General features: G+C 31.8%; 3 protein-coding genes and 1 pseudogene across 5 annotated transcripts; all 4 read right to left on the bottom strand.

Annotated features, from left to right (window-relative positions):
* Window positions 1–149: 149 nt before the first annotated feature.
* On the bottom strand, window positions 150–2433 carry LOC123214277 (protein FMP32, mitochondrial-like). Its single transcript, XM_044634045.1, has 7 exons — window positions 2275–2433; window positions 2048–2179; window positions 1887–1946; window positions 801–877; window positions 661–717; window positions 499–565; window positions 150–403 (listed from the first exon to the last, which is right to left on the bottom strand). Exons 1-7 carry the CDS (start codon window positions 2431–2433, stop codon window positions 284–286), a joined length of 672 nt encoding a protein of 223 aa, XP_044489980.1. The 3' UTR covers window positions 150–283.
* Window positions 2434–6304: 3871 nt separating this feature from the next.
* LOC123213152 (protein FMP32, mitochondrial-like) lies at window positions 6305–8772 on the bottom strand. Its single transcript, XM_044632524.1, has 7 exons — window positions 8514–8772; window positions 8296–8427; window positions 8136–8195; window positions 7020–7096; window positions 6882–6938; window positions 6721–6787; window positions 6305–6627 (listed from the first exon to the last, which is right to left on the bottom strand). Exons 1-7 carry the CDS (start codon window positions 8673–8675, stop codon window positions 6508–6510), a joined length of 675 nt encoding a protein of 224 aa, XP_044488459.1. The 5' UTR covers window positions 8676–8772; the 3' UTR covers window positions 6305–6507.
* A 4545-nt stretch (window positions 8773–13317) lies between these two features.
* On the bottom strand, window positions 13318–17256 carry LOC123212764 (uncharacterized CRM domain-containing protein At3g25440, chloroplastic). Of its 3 annotated transcripts, XM_044631951.1 has the most exons (6): window positions 17073–17256; window positions 16717–16993; window positions 15917–16388; window positions 14869–15270; window positions 14465–14605; window positions 13318–13764 (listed from the first exon to the last, which is right to left on the bottom strand). In XM_044631951.1, exons 2-6 carry the CDS (start codon window positions 16773–16775, stop codon window positions 13738–13740), a joined length of 1101 nt encoding a protein of 366 aa, XP_044487886.1. In that variant the 5' UTR covers window positions 16776–16993; window positions 17073–17256; the 3' UTR covers window positions 13318–13737. The 3 variants fall into 3 exon arrangements, with proteins under 3 accessions (XP_044487886.1, XP_044487885.1, XP_044487887.1); XM_044631950.1 differs by having other exon boundaries at window positions 16717–17256; XM_044631952.1 differs by having other exon boundaries at window positions 15917–16281; window positions 16717–17256.
* A 1052-nt stretch (window positions 17257–18308) lies between these two features.
* On the bottom strand, window positions 18309–19911 carry LOC123214276 (annotated as a pseudogene).
* Between the last annotated feature and the right edge of the window lie 753 nt (window positions 19912–20664).

The raw sequence follows: 20664 nt of genomic DNA, 5'->3' as shown, positions 1-20664 counted from the left end.
CCTCAAATCAGTCCAGTCTGAAGATGATGTGTAAGTTACAAAAAAAAAAAGCCATACTAACAACTTAAAACAGTTTAAATCAATTTTATCTGCTTATTACAGAGAAGAATATAATTTATCCAACAGTCTATTTATTCAGCAAGTTGCAAGAAAAGAATAAAAATGAGTGTTTCTGCGGAAAATCGCCTCACCGAATGTATCCGACAGTCTATTTATTCAGTAAGTTGCAAGAAAAGAATAAAAATGAGTGTTTCTGCGGAAAATTGCCTCACCGAATGTAACTCTACATCAAGATACGGACAATTGCAAGCCCAACTGCAGATATTGAGGCCAGGGTGCCTATACAGTACTTGATCACATCATATTTAGCTGCTTCCACCTGGGCTCTTAAAGCATGAAATTCCTATCAGGATTGAAAAAAAAAAAAAACCCAGTTCAATAATGCCATATATCAAAATACATTAATAAAATTCTCAATTATAAGATCAGAAAACTGACCCTGTCTAGCTTATTTGTAAGGTTAGTGGTTTCTGCTTTCTGGTTGGCAAGCTCATCTCTTATACGCCTACACTCAGTTATAGCAAAAGAACAAAGTAGCATAAATAAATAATAAACCGATAGAATCATAAGACATATTTCCCAAATTAATTCTTTTCTCACCCTTTTTCAAGATTCAAATCCAAGCGCACCCCAGCAGTGACCTTATCGATCTCATACCTGTCAAAAAAGAGAATTATTCTTGAACTTGGTACTCAAAATCAGTTGCCGAAACAAATTTCATTGTAGTTTATAAGACAGACCTAAGTTCACTGCGCATTTTCTCTATGTCGCTTCGATGCTTCTCAGAATCACGTTGGACCAAAGAAAAATGATGTTCCTACAGGTAAATTATACCAAATTAAAATCAAATGTAAACCAGCACATGCAAAAATCTTTCTTGCTCTTTCACTCTTCTTGTCCACCACAAAAGTTCTGCTTATTCTTATTTTTCATGGAATCAAAAGATATCATGGAGAAAATAAGCAACATTGGCAAGTTGGCAGGAGGAAAGGAAGTCTAAAAGAGGAAAGAAATAGAAAACAAACAAGTAAAATGTGTGTACGTAGGAGAAAGTCCCATCCTTTAACAGTCGAAGACAATTAAAGGCTGAAAAACTTTATTGAATCCTCAATGCTGTCTGGAAAATAATATTCCCATATAAAGAACGATGGACAAATGTGTTGGGACTCAAGAAACCAATAAACTTACTAGGAAGATGAAACACACTATCAGTTTAGATCTATTTGTACGCAATGAAATATGAAAAAATATATATATTTCACCTTTGAATGAATCAAGTGAGAAGTGAAAAAGGTGGAGGATGAATAAAGTCAAATCATTACTTTGACAAGGATATTAGCTTTATGCAACAAAGAAATATGGATAAACCCTATATTCTTTTAGTCAGCCAAAAAAATTTTAATGATTTGAGATAATTGTATGACCAATTATAAATTCAATACCAATATATTGCCTCTAAGAATATCTTTTATATCATTAAGCTACTTGATATTGAAGCAACTCTTCCCTTGTAAAACCAAGAATGAGGCTAATATCAAAATTATAGCAACTTGTGGCTCAAAGGTGACAAACTTATTCTTCTGTTCTAGTAAGCCAAAGCTTCTCAGAAACATTCTAAAAAGCCTCATATTCTAAATACCTATCAGCTGTTGTTCGAAATTTTTTTGATTACCAAACCATTGAATGATAGTTGTATCATTGGCAATATATTACGATATTCAAAACAACACTTTCACAGAAACTAGGGTTAAAATTCCCATCACATAATATAAAGCTTATTAGACTTCCTGCAGCACAAAAAAGAAATAACAAAAACCGTATAGTACCTGCAAACTTTGCACTTCAGATTTAAACTTTGAGAGATTTGATTCTTGAGCCATCTCAGTCTTCATATAACAAAAAACAATATCATAAATACAGTTACGATTTCCGTTGAACAGTTGGTAAGCAAGTTAAAAGGACAAAAAACAAGCTTTGAAATGCTTACTTTTAGCATTTCTGCCTTAGAAACGACAGAGTGAGCCAGATTCTCGAAACTGTCGTTTAAAACTTCAGTAATTGCAGCCGTTAGTGCCTCAGCTTGTTTCGATGGCAAGCCTGTAGCTTCTAAGCCCCTAACCTTCAATTTAAAAATAATAATAAAAAAAATATTCAGCAAGAAACATTGCAAAAAGTCAAAAAGTAAACAAAACAATAATAACAAACGGAAATCACCAGTTGCAATGTATCAACAAGAAAGGCACGATTTCCATTAGATTTAAGGAGTTGTGACATGTTTCTGTAATCAATCTTGCTAGAGCAACTCAAGTCAAAGTTGGTGAAACAAATACCAGAATCCGTAACCAATTTAACCATGCGCTTGCAGAGAGCCATCAAATAACCACTCAATCAATCAATCAATCAAATTCTTCTTCACGAAATCGAACACGAGTGAATGTTTTAGTACATTTCGTGAAACCTAAATATCAAACTCGCTGGCGGAGAGACGGATATATTTTAAAACAATGAAAGTCTGAAAGAAAAATGTCGAAAGGAGATTTATAAGGTGGAGCAATGAGAGGCGGCAGAAACACGGACTAGAAGATTATTATTATTTTTTGTTTGGAGGGAGCAGATTTTTGTCGACACCCAAACGCCACATTTGTATAAAACCCAAAACCCCACATGGTAATTAAGACAAAAAAAGCTAATTTCAATAGTTACATTTTTTTTTTTCCTGCTTTTCAACTTAATTTTTACGACCATATCTCACGTTATTGTTTCCAAAAATTTAAAAGAAAAATAAAAGCTTTCAGTCTTTCAGGCGAAAAATAATTGTTAAACCAAATAACTAATACTCAAGTATTAGAATATTTAAGTATACTATTTAACTTAATTTTTTCATTAGTATATAATGAGGCATGTAGATTTTTACCCTTTAAGGGTTAAGCTTAAATTTAAAAATTAGATTTGAAGTTATAAAATTTGAATATAGACTATTTAACTAGTAAATTTAATCAATCTCTTTGTAAATATATATATATATATATTCTATATGTGTCAAAATTATGATTAAGTTCTAAATTTATGTAAAATATTTTTTTATTGATTGTGACTAATGTAAAAGCTTTGCACTATACACTTATCGAATGAGATTGCATTCGAGCTTCAAAACATAATGCTCAGCTTCTTTTCCATGGTCTCAACATACTAGCATCGAATCCCCTTTTTTTAACATTGTTGGCTATTAAAGCGTCATTAGAACCTACAACGGTTGATACGAAGGACAAGCAACATAGTGTGTATGCCACCGAGGAGGGAGGAGCTCGTAATAGCTAAAAGGGTTGTTTGGTTAAGAGTTTTGGCTTGTAATAGTTCAACCGACAAGTAGGTGGTTTTTAAAACCATGGATTAATTGGTAATTATTAAAAAATATTGAAATATTATTTTATCTAAATTTAGTTAATAATTAAACTAATTTTATTAAGAAATGGTAAAATTATAACAAAATTAAGATTTACTTGGCAATACAATCTGATTACTCTTATGTTACCTATTAAGTTTATTTTGTAATAAAATATTACTTTAATATTTTATTATTACTTATTTATTAGGTAATAAAATATTTTAATAATTTCTATTATCAAGGTGATGTGGTAGATAATATAAGAGGTAACCTAATTAAAATTTGCACCTTAAATATTAATATATTACCAAGTTAATATTAATTTTGTTACAATTTTATTTTTAATAAAATTTTTGGACAAAAATGTCCTTATATTAGATTAAAATAACATGAAACATAGAATGCATCCTAAAAAAATATATTAACAATAAGGTAACAACTTGAAAATAATAATTTAATTAATTAAATACATATTTTGATAATATGAAAAAATCTCAATATATTATTAATATGAAGAATATAAAAATATATAAAGTTAATTGTTTTATGATAACATTTAAATAAAATAATATTTAAATATTCTTATATTACTAATAATAAAAGTTAACTTTAATTTTAATAATTTTATGTGTACAAATAATGAGTTCAAATTTGTATATAAGCGATTGTGTATTATTATATAATTCAGTGTTATTTTGTCACTAATTTAAAATTATCTAATCATATAGTAATATTTTATCATTTGTGATAAGTTTATCTTTATTCCTCAGTGTCTTTGTTCATAGTTTTATCGTAAAAAGAAAGTAATCCGGAGTTGATTCATAGTTTTACTGTAAAAAGAAGGCAATCTGGAATTGTAGTAAGTCTCAATGAATCCATTTTTATGGTTCAAATTGCAGTTATGAAAGAAGATAAAAAAGTGATAGGACTAATCAAATTAGTTACATACAGACACAATACCATAGTGAAAGATTTAGTAAATTACATTTCCACACCCAAGATTTGGTATAAAAAACATTTTCCCACCTTAGATGATATAAACGACATTTTCAAAATCAAAATTGAACTTTTATTAACAAAATAAATCCCAAAACAATGTCGGAAAGTGAAATTACTATTTTATCATTACTGTTTTTTTTTTCAAAATTATTATATAACTCCTAATTAACGAAAATTTTGAAAATCTTTTAAATATACAAATTTGATAAAAACTCATTTATTTAATTTTCTTTTACACCCTACCTCTTCTTTCTCTTTTTGCGACTTTGAGGCTGATGTTGATTTCACCCTTCTCCATCTTCCTTTTCTTACTATATTACATTTTGTTTCAACCACTTTATCTACTTCCTCAACTCAAATATTTCATATTACCATCGACAACATCCTTTAATCAATCAAGTTGTACTCGATCGATTGAAGAATGTTATTGATAATGACTTGCTATCAATTGAGTCATCAACAACTCAAGCAATATCATGACACGAGAGTAGACCTGACCACGGTTCATGAATCGATGATTTCGGTTCGAAATCGTCGATTCACGATTCAAAAAAATAAAAACCCTAAACCGAAACCACTACAGGACGGTTCGTAATAGGTTTGGATCCGACGGTTTCGGTTCATGACCTCAATTCGAAACCAACATTAAACCATCGGTTCTAATTTATGATCCTGATTTATTTTTTAATTAATAATTATAATAATTAAGAATAAAAAATTAAAAAACGTTTAGATTTAATTTTTCAATTAAAATTTCTATATATCCATTTGAGATTTAGAAGAATCAAAGTCTACGTAGTTCTATTTACTATTTTTCGAGAATGAATAAAATAAATTATATAATTAATTATAAAAAATAATGAAAAAAATAATAGATAATAAATAAAATTAATTATAGAGATAAATTCTATAATTAATTATGAAATTGTATAATAAAAAAATAATAATTAAATTATATAAATTAAAATTAGAATTGATAAAAATAAATCGGAAATTTAATTAAATTTGAGATAATTTGATTGAGAGAGTGTTAAGAATGAAGAGAATGAGAAATGAGAGATTTGAAAGATTGAATAATATTTATAAATAAAATTTTATATTAAATTTTTTTTAAAAAAAAAGCCAAACTGCCATATTTTGTACATTTGCAGGGGACCGGTCCCTGCAAATGTTTTAGAAGCAGCCACATTTTAGATTTTGCAGGGGACCCGGTCCTGGAAATGTTTAAAATATGGCAGTCCTTGCAAGCATTTGCCGGTTCTTGTAAAAAAGAAATACCGGTTTATGAATTTTTGAACCGTCGGTTCATGAAACCAGACATGAACCGACGGTTTCATGGTTCAAAAATATTAAAACCAAAACCGAACTGTCAAAATCCGGTTTCGATTCCGGTTCATATTGGTTCTGATTTTGAACGGGCCGGTTTCGGTCTGGTTGATGGGTCAAACCGGCCCGTGGCCAGGACTACACGAGAGGGTTGTGAAGGTTAACAGCAATAAGATCATGTTGTGGTGAAGAGGTGATCGAGTGCTAAAGTTTCCCTAAAAAAAAAACATTCAAGGTCTAATTTGTGAATTTTTAAACCTTTTTTAGAGCTAAGTTATTTATTTAAAATGTTTAAATCTAATATGTAAAAATGTTATATTTATTCAATATTAATTAATAATAAAATTATTATTTTCCCCTAACATTTTGATTTTGGGATAGAAGAGGTTATTTATTTCGTTGGATGGAAAAATGTTTTTAGACTAAACCTCAGTTGAAAAAAATGTAATTTACTCTAAAAGATTAAAGAAAACATGTTGTCGATGGCAAGTAATGAGCTCAAGAAAGAACCAAAATGTCAAGAACAAACCAACATAGCCCCAAACCCATCTGGTTTAAAGATGATGTGTCCAAGTTACAAAAAGAAAATCATCTAACAACTTACAACAGTTTCAAACAATTTGTGTTTGCTTTCTTACAGAGAAGAATATTATTCATCCGATAGTCTATTTATGCAGTAGTTGCCAGAAAAGAATAAAAATTAGTATTTCTGCAGAATTGCCTCACCGATTGTAGCTTTACATCAAGATACGGACAATTGCAAGCCCAACTGCAGATATAGAGACCAGGGTACCTATACAGTACTTGATCACATCATATTTAGCTGCCTCCACCTGGGCTCTTAATGCATGAATTTCCTATCAGGAAAAAAAATAAAATTTCCCAGTTCAATAATGCCATAGATCAAAATACATTAATAAAATTCTCAATTATAAGATCAGAAAACTGACCCTGTCTAGTTTATTCGTGAGGTTAGTGGTTTCTGCTTTCTGGTCAGCAAGTTCATCTCGTATACGCCTACACTCAGTGATGGCAAAAGAACAAAGTAGCATAAATAAATAATAAACTGATAGAATCATAAGCATATTTCCCAAATTAATTCTTTTCTCACCCTTTTTCAAGATTTAAATCCAAGCGCTGTCCAGCAGTAACCTTATCAATCTCATATCTGTCAAATGAGAGGATTATTCTCACCTGGTACTTAATATCAGTTGCCAAATCAAATTTCATTGTAGTTTATAAGACAAACCTTAGTTCACTGCGCATTTTCTCAATGTCGCTTCTATGCTTCTCAGTTTCCCGTTGCAACACAGAAAAATGATGTTCCTACAGGTAAATTATACCAAATTAAAATCAAATGTAAACCTGCACAGGCAAAAACCTTTCTTGCTCTCTCACTCTTCTTGTCCACCACAAAAGTTCTGCTTATCCTTATTTTTCATGGAATCCAAATATATCAAGGAGAAAATACGCAAGATTGGCAAGAGGAAAGGAAGGGTAAATGAAGAAAGAAATAGAAAACAAACAGTAAAATGTAAGTAGGAGAAAGTCCTATCCTTTAACAGTCAAAGACACTTAAAGACTGAAAATTTCTGTTGAATCCTCAACGCTATCTGGAAAATAATATTTCCATATAAAGACCGATGGACAAATGTGTTGGGACTAAAGAAACTAATAAACTTACTAGGAAGATAAAACACACCGTCAGTTTAGATGTATTTGTACACAATGAAATACTATATATATTTCATCTTTGAATGAATAAAGTCAGAAGTGAAAAGAGTGGAGGATGATTTAAAAAACTTCAAATCATTGCTTTGACAAGGGATATTAACTTCATGAAATCAAGAAATATGGATAAACCCTATATTATTTTAGTAAGCCAAAGAAATTTTTATGATTTGAGATAATTGTATAACCCATTATGAATTCAATCAAAAAATGGCCAACAAATTCTTTTATATCATTAAGCTACTTGAAATTGAAGCAAGCAACTCTTCCCTTTTAAAACCAAGAATGAGGCTACTATCAAAACTATAGCGACTTGTGGCTCAAAGATCAAAAACTTGTTCTTCTGTTTTAGTAAGCCAAAAATTCCCACATTCTAAAAAGCATCATATTCTAAATACCTATCAGTTATTGTTTGAAATTTCTTTGATTACCAAACCATTGAATGATAGTTGTATCATTAACAATATATAACCATATTCAAAACTATCACTTTCACAGAAACTAGGCTTAACAATATATAACATAATCAAAACTATCACTTTCACAGAAACTAGGCCTCATATTCTCATGGCATAATAAGAGTTTATTAGACTCCCTGCAGCACAGAAATGAAATAACAATAACCGTACATTACCTGCAAACTTTGCACTTCAGATTTAAACTTTGAAAGATTTGATTCTTGAGCCATCTCATTCTACGTATCACAAAAAAACATCACAAATACAGTTACGATTCCCGTCGAACAGTTAGTAGGCAAGATAAAAGGACAAAAAGTCAAGCTTTGAAATGCTTACTTTTTGCATTTCTGCCTTGGAAACAAAAGAGTGAGCCACATTCTCCAAACTGTCGTTTAAAACTTCAGTAATTGCAGCCGTTATTGCCTCAGCCTGTTTCGATGGCACGCCATGAGCTTCTAAGCCCCTCACCTTCAATTTGAAAAAAAATAAAAATTCAGCAAGAACACTGCAAATATCGAAAAGTAAACAAAACAATAATAACAAACGGAATTCACCAGTTGCAATGTATCGACAAGAAAGGCACGATTTCCATTAGATTTAACGAGTTGTGAAATCTTTCTGCAATCAATCTTGCTAGAGTAACTCAAGTCAAAGTTGGTGAAACAAACACCAGAATCCGAGACTAATTTAACCATGCGCTTGCAGAGAGCCATCATATAACCGATCAATCAATCAATCAATCAATCAATCAATCAAATTCTTCTCCACGAAATCGAACAAGCGTGAATATTTTAGCACATTTTGTGAAACCTAAATATCAACTGGCTGGCGGAGAGGCGGTTGAGTTTTAAAGAAGGCCAAATAACTATTCCCACCTACGTTTTACCCAAATTTCAAAACACACATGAAAGATCCAAATACTCATCCATGAGCTAATTATCGATAAAATTTTCAATTAAAGGTAAGGGTAAATCGTTATTTTAACCTTAAAATCTAAAACCTAAAAAATTTATATCATTTTCTCTCTTTATTTTAAAAAATTAATAATTTCTTTCTTATAATTAAACTTTGAAAAATTCACTTTCTCCCTAATTTCTAGGTTTCCTCTCCGACTGACACTCTTCTCAAATCCAATCGACAATCTTCTCTTACAAAGGATGATCTTTCATCATCCAAATTGAAAACAAGTGACGTCATCCTTGATCATGTCGTGTAGACAACATAAGGAAGGATAACATTTCGTCATCCTTCATGGTGGTAGATGGTCGTCTTTCGTTGTCTATCATAGTCGGATCTAGAAGATAGGTGAAAAGTACCAACCATTGACGAGAATGATGGTGGTTGAAGAGATGAAACAAATTTTAGAGGTGAAATATAAACTTTTTAAGTTTTGAAAATATAGTGAAGTTTTAGTTTTTAAAACTTTGAGGAGGAGAATGGTATAACTTTTTTAAATTTTAGAATTTATAAGATTTTACTTTTATTTTTAAGTGAAAATTTTAATAGTAATTAGTTTATAAATAAATATTTAAATTTTTATTTATTTTGAATATATTTTTTGATATTAGAATAAAATTTAGGTGGAAAATGTTTGTTTGGCCTTTAAAACAATGAAAGTCTGAAAGAAAATGCGATTTAATGTCGAAAGGAGATTCATAAGGTGGAGAAGCGAGAGGCGGCAGAAAACACGGAGGAGCAGATGGTGGCAGTTGCTTGTAATGTACGGTTGAATCATAATTATTCACTTAGGTTATGTATTATTATTTTTTTGGTAACTTTAGGTTATAGACCCCAAGGGGTGGCTTGCGTTATAAATTATTCAATGTGTTTATTATTATTATTATTAGGCCAAAGGATTTATTTCCACCATGTATGTGTGTGTGTGTGTGAGAGATTTTGAAAATCTAAATACTTATTTATTATTCAAATTCTGTTAAAAATTTTTATTATATATAAGAGTAAATTTATTATTTCAATAATATTATTAAAAAATATTTAATTTTATCTTGTTTCTTTCCTCTCCTAGATTTTAAAAATTAACACATTTACCTTTGCTTAAACTTTTTAGTTTTGAAAAATAATTATTTCCCCCCAACCCCTCTCTGACCGTCGCTTTGTCTCTGGTAACCTCCTCTTCCCACTCAAACTATTAGCCAACCCTCCTTTGTCATCAAGAGGTGAAAAGACGTCAACGAGGTCAACGAATGAATGAAGACTCTTTGTCTATCAATAAAGAGAGACAAATTGTCCTCATCTCTCTCCGTCAACAAGTGATGCCTTGACGACTCAGGACAAATAAGACAATTCATTTGTTGGATTCTAAACGTGCTTTTGTCGTCAAGTAGTAGTCTCAGTTGCTTTTGTCATCGTCATGGATTCCAAATTTTGAAACTCTTGGGCTTGGATTTAGGGGGGAAAAGTGAAATTTTTAAAACTTACTCTTAAAGAGAAATTGTTAGTTTTTCAAAATAATGGAAGAAATTATATAAATTTTTAGGGTTTAGTAATAAAATGATAATTTTACCTTTATCTTTAACAACAAATTTTAACATAAGTTAATTTATATATAAGTATTTGAGGTTTTAAAACTCTATGAATATATATTATCTTTGCATTAAAATTTGGATAGAAAATAGTCCTTTGGTCTTATTATTGTTAACAAAATATATATTTTTTTACAAATAAATATTCATCCTAGACATGTCCAGCAATCAAACCGATCTACAAGATGATTCAAGTCCACTTTTTCGACACTATTGGTTATTGTAATAAGCATATCAAGGTCGTGTGCTTGGGGTAAGGTTTGCATACAGGTTTGGTATGACTCATTAAAAGATATTTAAAAATAAATAAATATTAATTAAATATTAAAAATATTTTTTAAAAATTTATAATTTGGTAGATTGGCTCTCTAAAGGCCCGCGAAGGTAACTCAAGGGCTTTGGGTTGTGTCGCTGACCATTCAATCCTAATAGTCTAGCCAATCCACTAGGCCCAACTTGACCCTTAAGCATGATACGTTGCATCAGAGCCAGCGCAATGCAGCCCATTGTGATCTCTAACTCATTCTATTGATGCTTTGAATAGCTTCATAGTGTGTTTCATCTTGTCATGTCAACCGTCAATTTGATTCAAATTAGATCTTTTTTTTTAAATCTTCCAACCATGTTTTGATTTGAATTGGGCATTTTAATTTCTTCCCAAAAAAACTTAAATTTAATATTAATATAACACACAATATAACATTATAGATACGTATAATTTAGGTAATGTTTTATTACTAAAATTAGAATATTATTTTTATTATTATATTTAAATTAAAATGAATAGGATAAATAGAAATAATTATTATGTTTGATTAAAGGTAATAAATAAATGTTAATATATTATTTTATTTAAATATTTTTAAATATAATATTATAAAATATATTGCATGTTATTTGTTATATTAATTGAAAATAATAATATTTTTATCATAAAAATTAATAAGTAAAGATATAATAGTAACAAAATCAAGATTACTTTGGTAATTTTTAAATATCTAAGATGGAAATGATAATAAAATTACTTTTTATATTACCTGCCACATCAGCAATTAAAGATAGATTACCAGATTAATTTTTATATATCGTAAACCAAACCCCCCATAGGTAAAAAAATTGCATACCAACACCCATTAATAGGCATTAATAATCTTAATAACTAAATATAAAATTTTAAAATAAAAAAAAAAAATAAAAGTAAATACAACTGCATAGAGGTTCATCTGTGTACAATATATAAGAATTTGAATATTTTAGTTGGTACTAACTATTGTCTTTAACATTTATTCAATTTGTCCCTAATAAACTATACTTTAAAAAATTATTCTAATTCAACTCAAATATGATTCAATTTAATTTTGAATCGTATCTAATTATTAAGAACTAAATTTTATATTAAAAAATTTAACTCTAATCAAAATTTTTTTATTGAATCAATCGTGTCAGATTAATGACTCAAATTTTTTATTGTATCGTATCAAATTATCTCTAACTTTGAATTCTTAACTCTTAATTATTCATATTATAAAATTCAATTATACGTGCTTCTCATTGAATATTAATAATACAGAAAATTAGCGTTATCTCCCCCAAATGCCAAAACTTCTTCATCTAAATTTGTTCACTGGTTTGATCCTGGTCAGCAGTGAAAAAAGAACTAAAAGATCATTTAGTTGAAAGTTAATAAAAATTATTAATAAGAATTCGGCTTATATCTTGCAATCAAGCTCCAACACTTCCACCTACATAACAAAGTCCAAGCCCATGATCACTCTCCCCACCATTCGGTTATGCAAGTTTCAATAGACTCAAACCACTCAATTGGGTATAATGTGTTCACTTGGATCTATGACTAGTACCCAAGTCAGATGAAGCTACTTCTTTAATTAAGTGTGTAATAGCTTAATTTGTGTTTTTATGCATTTGAACTCTTTTATTAGTATATTAGCTAGCATAGGAGAACTCAAAAGCAAATCAAATGAATAATTAATGGAGGAGACAAGCTAGACAAAAGGGTCGGCGCTGAACTTATATTTTCGACAAAGACAAGAATGCAAAGTCGTAGTAGCTCTATCCTATGAACTAATGTTTATTAGGTTGAGATCTCAAGATTCATTAGTTTATTGTATTTTGAATTCAAAATATATCTTAATCTATTATATTTTGAAGCCTATAAAAGGACTTAACTCTCTTATGTACAAGGTTAGAGTTTGATGAATGAACACTTGCTTTGAATTAGCAAAACAACTTGTGCTTTATCCTTTCTTTATTGTGGTCGAAGATAGGTGTTGGAACAACCCTGACCGGGGGTGAGCCCTTTAAGTCTTGGTTTATATCTTGGCCATATATCATTTCATACTACTTGCTCTTGCACTTCGCTTGGTTGAATTCACCAAGTTACCAACACTTACCTTAAATCACACTAAACTTGCATAAGAATCATAAATTATTTTGACAGTCTATATTTTATTATTTACATTAGTTTGATTAATTTATATATAATAAAATATTCTTATAATTTTTTATTAAAATTCTACTAATCTTTTATTACCAATAGTGATATGATAAATAATATAAGAGTTTTGATTTTATTAAATCCTTATTTATTAATGTTTTTTAGAGCAAAAATACTTTTATTGTTAATTAATATAACAAATAATATAAAAAAATATTTTAAAATAATTATATCTAAGAATATTTAAATAAAATAATATATTAGTATTCTTTTATTATCTTTAACCAAACATAATAATTATTCATATCTACACATTTTTATTTAATTTTATCAAACATAATAATAATTTATACCAAATAATTTTTAAGATAATTATCTAATTTTATTAATAAAATATTTCTCAAACCCAACGCCATTGAGAGTTTTCCATGCATTTTCCTAGTGAAGTCCATCCATGTCTCCTCTGGCTATGGACCACAGATACAAATAATTCTTTCTCAATCTGAATCATTTTGAAACCAAGTCAACACCAGCATGGCTCCCCCTCCTCAGCACCGTACGGTTCTGGGCTTGACAACTTACTGCAGGTTTACCATTATGCTCCAAGAACAGCAATTCTTCATTGGCTCTTTTCTCTTCTTACTGAAAAAATTTGTGTTGTAAACTTGGACAGACACTATGAAACTTGTTATATTTGACTAATGTTGCTCTGTTCCACAGAAACCAAAAATCTCCTTTTGAACACACTGGATTCTCCAATGAGGAAGACTATGGTTAAGTCTAGGTTTTTCTTGGACAAGTGTTATCCTGCAAAATATAGATAAGAATCATTTCACATATTTGTAACTTCAGCAAAAGATATACAATAGAAACTTCAATTTTCACATTTACTTAAAAAAGAATCCATCAATGTAAGTCATTTACAACTATAAAGATTTTATGTCTACTTCTGGAAATAAGCAGATGTTCATTCACACAGTTCTTACATCATCTCATTTTCCTTTAACAAGAAGACAGGAGAGATTTTCAAGAATTTTGGGGACAAAGAGGTCCATGAATCAGGAAAAGCAAAACACCAAACCAAAACAAATTAACAATTGAAAAGAAGAGTAAGTATATATGCAAGACATGTCAACTCAAAACGAAATATGCAAAATAACCACATACAAAATTATGCTGAGAGGTCTCCAACAAGATTGATACCATGTAAAACAGACTTCACTATCAGCTAGATGACATCTTCTCCAAAAAGTTCTAATCTTGCTTGCATAGGAAATTCTAAAACCACAAGAAATAATATAAGCTCACTATCAATGGACAAGGATAGGACTGTCATCCTCTGACATGGGGAATGAACATGGCAGCTCTAAAAATCCAAATATATATATTGACAATTAGAAACAACTCTATTTTATGTGTCTTATTTTCTCTACTAAAGTATAATGCTCACATGTAGATGATCAATTCTTTTCTGTTTGAAATTTTTGCCAAATGAGAAATGGCTTACCAAGAAATCACAATGCACATCCTCTTTTCTTTTCTTGTACAAAGCAATATGCTTATGATACTCTTCTAGTTCTTGCTCCAACTTTTCAATGAACCCACTTGTATGCTCCAGGGACTGCTCATACCTATATTTTTCCAATGCCTATGGAAAATTTCAAGAAATCATCAAGGCAAGTCCAGATTACATTATAAAGAAATTTATATCATTACATTAAAATAATAATCCGGAAGGAAAGGATAAATTCAAATATACCAAGACCATATATAAATTGGACCTACTTAAACTCCTAAGCCCAAAACTACTTGATTCTTGAGAAGAACATTGTTGAGGGTAGAGTATATATAAACATGTGCAGATGGTGAACACAAGGAGGATAAACAATAAAAAAAAGGGAATAAAGTTACCTTTACTTTAGATAAAGTACTAGGAGGTGATATGACTTCTGGCTGCACATAGTTCTTTCCACGATAAAATATTACAGTATTGTCAGGTTTTATGTCAATCACAATGCCCTTGCTCAGTCGAGAAAGTTCTTCAGCATAAGCATGGATTTGCCCTGGCTTGCAAGGCTTGCAAACAACCTTCACAGTTTCATGCTTCTTCCAATGGAGATGCATATTAAGAACGACACCTCCAAACACTCCTCGTCTTCCAACTTGGACATAATTTTTCTTTTTTTCACCAGTACGCTTTAAGTAGTGTCTCTCTTCCTCGGTTAAAATTTCTGGATCATATCTTTCAGGGGGGCCTTTAGGAATCTCAAATTTCCTCAACTTCTCAATAAGCCATGATTCCTTCCGTTTGGCCTGAAAATGTTTTATACAGAAATTTAAAAGGCTTAAACCATTAATAGGGTGATAGAATAACAGGTAAATAGCTCAAACACCTTTAAACTAGACCAAAACTACATTTTTTACACACTTTATTATGACATTTGTTCTAATATAAATACATATATAATAGTTATTATTTCCACTCCCAAAAAAGAATTAAGTAATACTATACATACCCACTTTGAATATACAAATGGGTACACATTTATGTGTGTCATTACGAGATTGGGTGTTACTTTATTCTGAATTCAAAATTATTCAATCACAAGATAACATATATAAATGTGTACTTATTTGCGTATTCAAAGTGAATATACATAGTTTTATTGAAAAGGATTACACAAAAGCCTCTCCACAACTCAAACCAAATCTAATTCTATCCTTAATTTCTAAGACATAATAGCATAATATCTAGGGCAACCACAATGTACACATGCAACATTAAATTTCCACGAGACTAAAAAAAGTCTATCGTGCACCAGACTTAAAAAAAAAAAAATGAAAAACTCAAAATAAAGAAGCATTAGTAGCTGAAATATTGTGACTAAAAAGTAAACCTAATTTTTTTTTCAACACCACCGAGCAAAATATCAATTGAATAACTCAACAGGTTGCCAACCTTCTCAAGTTTGTATCGAATCCTAACTGCTGGATTTGGAGAGTTCATCTTCTTTTTGGCCATGAGACGATAAAACCTGAGTTCATTAAGCTTAGACTTTTTTGACATTTTCAACCTTTTAGCCTTCTCCTTCACTATTGTCAGTGATCCATTTATGTTACCCTGCTTATTAAAAGAAAACCTCACAGCATCACCGTCCATCTTTAACTCAATTGATGCATTGCTCATGGATCTTGAATGTATTAATTTACTAGTAACACTATGAAACTCGATTGTTTCCAATCTTTTCATCAATGAATTATCCGAAGGCAAGGACATGCGTTGTGCTCCTAGGAAAGGTCTTATTACCCCATATCTTCTCTTGCCTGCACAAGTGATATAATTAAAGGGATTCGAAGGAGTAGAAACTTCAGACAGTGATGAGATAACAGCCTTGTTTTGAACAAGACAACTAAACCACACTAAAGAATCCCTGCAAAGCAACATATCATCAAAATCATTAGCTTCCTTAAACAAACACTCTTGTTTTGCCCTCAATTTAACTAAAAAAAGTTTTAAAGCACGCCATTTTATTAACCAGATACTTGAAAATTGAAGTTCAGGGAAACACTAATTTCTCGCAATTCAATTGACTCCATTTCTAGAATTCCCTAAAGCCTCGACAATTGTTTTGGCTATGAGGAAGCAAAATTTTCATTTAATCTTGCAACAGACCAAATTAAAGCTACTACGAAATTTATCAATTGTATTGTATAAAAACCCAATCTTGAATGAAAAAATGTATAGCTTTCAACACGTACCTTTTGAGGAATTCAGGATATGCCCAAATTGTTCGTCGAAAGGAACCTATGAAGATCATGTCATAGTAATCAAGCTCGAGTAAAATAAGCAAACTGTAACAATGTTGCAGAGAGGAAACAATATCTGTTGGAGGTAGCGGGCATAGAGGTGAAGAATTGCTTCTTCTGTTACAAACTGATCGGACGTCACTGCAACTCCTAGAGTGCCGGAACTTGTAGTCTTGTTCAACCCAAGACTGAAAGTTGGATCAATTAATTTCAATTGAATTGAACGAACCTGACGCAAATAACTCAAAAGTCAGAGCCTACGAGACAGGAGAGCTGAAGGGAAGAAACTTTGATTCTACTGTACCAACCAACACAATGACAGTTTCGATTTCAATTTTGGGGAAAAAGAAGAGTGGCCGCAAACGGATTTGCTTGTGTTTGCAAATATTAGCTCTGGTAATAAGCTGAAAACGGCGACGTTCAAACGGCCCAAGAACGATCTCCCAAGCAAGCCTATGGAGAAGTACTAAGTGCCGCCCGCTTGAAAACTAAAGAACCCTTTGGCTTAAGTAAAGTGTTATTTTTAAAATATAAAGATTATGTTAAAGATAAATTATTATAAAAATTATTAAATATAATTAATTATTATATTTTATAAAATTTAATAATAATAGGTGATATAAATAATTAATGGTAATAAAAGAATATTAATAAATTATTTTATTTAAATATTTTAGGATATAATTATTTTTAAATATTTTTTATATTATTTATTATATTAATTAAAAATAAATGTATTTTTATTGTAAAAAAATAATAAATAATAATATAATTATAATAAAATTAAAATTATTTTAATAATTTTTAAATATTTAAAATAACGGTGATTTACAGTTACAATGTCAGAAATAAGGAATAGGAAGCCATTCATCAACCCCAATACTGGTACATCTGTACGTTTTCTATTATTTGAATGTAAGGAATGTGGATTCACAGAGACAAAAATAAAAGAAGCATCAAAACTGAGAATCTATGAAGAAGAAACGGCTAATCTGCAACAGATTATACTGCGTATAAAGCTGTAAAAGATTTTGTCTTTTACTAATTTACTGCACAGATTGAGTTGAACTGCTCTTCACATCCTTCAGATTCAATTCCCATTGAGATCCTCAGGTGTGTATGTAGGTAATCAAATTGAGATCCTTTCTTGCAATGCCCACTCTCATGGAATTTACATACTCTCTACCCCTTTCTAAAAATAGGCCTAGTTGAATCTTCTCCTCAGTTGCCAAATGATGACTGTCGATTCCAATGTCTGCCTCCACCGTGACAAGTATCAACACCCTGAGGTGTCCTATCTCTTTGGCCTGAGACCCCGTCTCCACTGTTCTTCTGTTCACCTCTCAACATGCCTGAATTCCCAGTGGCTGGCCCTTCTCCAGGAGCCATCCACCCCTGGGTTTCCATTAACAGGTGCTTGTCCTTGCCCAGGTGGCACCCAGCTAGGAATCGTAGTTCCAGGAACTTGTCCATTTACAGGTGCAGACCAACCTGAATTTGCATTTCCAGGAGCCTGTGCTTGTCCTCGGGTTCCCCAGTTCATATTAGAACCTGCAGGTAATTGTCCCCGCTAACGCATGCTTGGGTTCACTGGCATTTGCCCCCAATGAGTACTCTGATTGTCTGGCCCCGGTCACGGCCCAGCATATGAACTGGATTATTTGGCTGTGTTTCTGTGAAGGATTTCCCCATACTTGAGATCCACTCCTTGGTTTTGGAGATGAAGCAATCATCTCTGGCCTTGCAGCCAAACCAGACCCCCGTCCGTGAGTTTCCACAGGGGGAATTTGATTAGTCACAGGTTGAACGAAGCGCTGGAGGGCAGCACCAATATTTTTCAAATCAACACCAGCATTCATTGAGGCAACTGAATTAGTCACTGGTAGCTGATGGGAACTGACAAGTACCCTCTGTGATTCGCCTATTTCTGGCTTAGATGCTGAACTCACTACACGAGACATCTTTAAACTATCCACATTACCATTCAATTTTGATGTAGAAGATGTTGAAATAAGAGAATGCGTTGATTGTCCACTCTCTGGAACAAGCACAGTAGAAGATTGCTGCCCTTCATTGCCTCCTGGCAATCAGTTGGCCATCATGATGGGACCAGATGGTTCAGTAAGAGTGGGTGGCCATTCTCTTTCCGACGTTTTTCCCTTGGTCTGAAATGTGGTACCTGGAGTTGGAGAATGGAGGTTTGTTTCAGAACACCAGTCATCTCTGTAACTCTACCGAGTACCAACTGAGCTACAGAACTCAGGGAATCATGTGAATTCCAAGCTGTAGGGTTCTCATTGAATTTTGAATTTCCTCCAACTTTAATCTCCATTCCTTACAGCAAAGTTGCTCCATGTGGCTTCCCAGAGTACAAGACCCTCTGAGACAAACTGATGTCCACCAATGGAGGATCTTTATAGAACTCGCCACTTAATGCATCAATCAAAAGTATGGCGTCCTCTTCCTTCCCAGTAGATCTCCATACTCTCAAATTAGTAGGAAAATAACCAGTGTTGTTCCATTTTCGCAGCTGCACCATAGAAAATGGTCCTTGAACCTTTCCAGATGGATCCTTGTAGTGCCACATTTTCTCTGATTCATTAATTTTGGGAGAAGACTACACTACACCTATCGAGTATAGAGCCATGTATTGGTGAAATTTCTGAAACCCTAGAATTTGGTTCTGATAACACCACAGAATGGGGATTTTCAGTGCCTACATTTGAAGCAATTCTTGGCTTCTCCCAGCTGTTTAACCGCTGAGTTTCTTTAGCCCTCACTAGGTTCCATAGATTTTCATTCACTATCTCGCCAGCTCCAACAAAATCATCCCCTTTGTTTAAGAAACCTTTATTAGACAAGTTTCTACTCAATTCTTTATTTCCACCTGAATAATTTTCTGTCCCACTAACAGAATCATTTGAAGCAGAAGCTCCTATCCCATGAGACATAGGTTCTCTTCCTCTCCTGCTAAAGCCACTGCCTCTTGGTCTCATATACTTTTCTGCATGCACCAACCACAATGTTACCATTGAATATAATATAAAATACAAGAATATGTTCAAAATCCACAGGGAAATAGAGCAGACCTTGTCTCTTGTCATCCGTTTCACCATCATCCTCATCAGACTCATAACTTGGATCCATTTTAGGAACCTGCCGCTCCTCTAGCGTCTTTAGAAGCTGCAACTTCCTCACACATTCTCTAAGCGTGAACAGAAGTCAAGGAGCACTCAACTGTTGTGACAAAGCATTGCCCTTGCCATTACAAGTAATTAAGTGCAGATACATAATTACTCAGTTCCGCACGGAGTTAACATTTCATCTACAGAGTTAAGTATATAATGAGAACTAAAATGACGAGTTGGATCAATGTAGCATTGATAGAAGGGTGGAGGGCTGGATGTAGACATGGAGGGAAGAAAATTGATGCATAAATGTTCCTCCCTGGAACTTCAACCAAATGTACAAATGAAAATACACCTAATTTGGCTTTTTTCCTTTTCTTTCCAATCAAAGGTTACAGCGTGTTGTCGACACAAGCTATATGTAATACAGCCAGGAGGATAACAAAGTTACGATTTGAAAGAATATGCAAATTGGTTGTATTGTGGCGAAAACAGATCTTATACAGTTTTTCAGATTGTAAAAGGTTTTAAGTCAAATTTTTTTCCAAAAGAGAACAACAGCTAGAACAGTCAGCTCACATTTAACATCATACAAACTTCTGTAAAAACATATATACCAGTGTAAATTATTACTTTATGATGAAAAAATCATTCAAAAGTTCCATCCAATGCTATAGTGTAAATTACCATAAGAAGATCAAAAAGCTCATCAGACACCCAGATGGCATATGGATAAACAAAGACAAAAAGGAACAAGAAAGTAAGATTAAGA

This window comes from Mangifera indica, chromosome 4, assembly GCF_011075055.1.
Source record: "Mangifera indica cultivar Alphonso chromosome 4, CATAS_Mindica_2.1, whole genome shotgun sequence".
Taxonomy (NCBI): domain Eukaryota; kingdom Viridiplantae; phylum Streptophyta; class Magnoliopsida; order Sapindales; family Anacardiaceae; genus Mangifera; species Mangifera indica.
This window is presented reverse-complemented; position numbering and strand designations above follow the sequence as displayed.

Coding starts and splice junctions, on each gene's coding strand:
- LOC123212764 (XM_044631950.1), bottom strand. CDS start 16,775: ATGATCTTCATAGGTTCCTTTCGACGAACAATTTGGGCATATCCTGAA. Junction 14,606..14,868: donor GTACTTTATCTAAAGTAAAG/GTAACTTTATTC, acceptor AATTTTCCATAG/GCATTGGAAAAATATAGGTA. Junction 13,765..14,464: donor ATGTGCATTGTGATTTCTTG/GTAAGCCATTTC, acceptor TATATTTTGCAG/GATAACACTTGTCCAAGAAA.
- LOC123214277 (XM_044634045.1), bottom strand. CDS start 2,433: ATGGCTCTCTGCAAGCGCATGGTTAAATTGGTTACGGATTCTGGTATT. Junction 1,947..2,047: donor CTAAGGCAGAAATGCTAAAA/GTAAGCATTTCA, acceptor TGTTATATGAAG/ACTGAGATGGCTCAAGAATC. Junction 878..1,886: donor CTGAAGTGCAAAGTTTGCAG/GTACTATACGGT, acceptor ATTTACCTGTAG/GAACATCATTTTTCTTTGGT.
- LOC123213152 (XM_044632524.1), bottom strand. CDS start 8,675: ATGATGGCTCTCTGCAAGCGCATGGTTAAATTAGTCTCGGATTCTGGT. Junction 8,196..8,295: donor CCAAGGCAGAAATGCAAAAA/GTAAGCATTTCA, acceptor TGTGATACGTAG/AATGAGATGGCTCAAGAATC. Junction 7,097..8,135: donor CTGAAGTGCAAAGTTTGCAG/GTAATGTACGGT, acceptor ATTTACCTGTAG/GAACATCATTTTTCTGTGTT.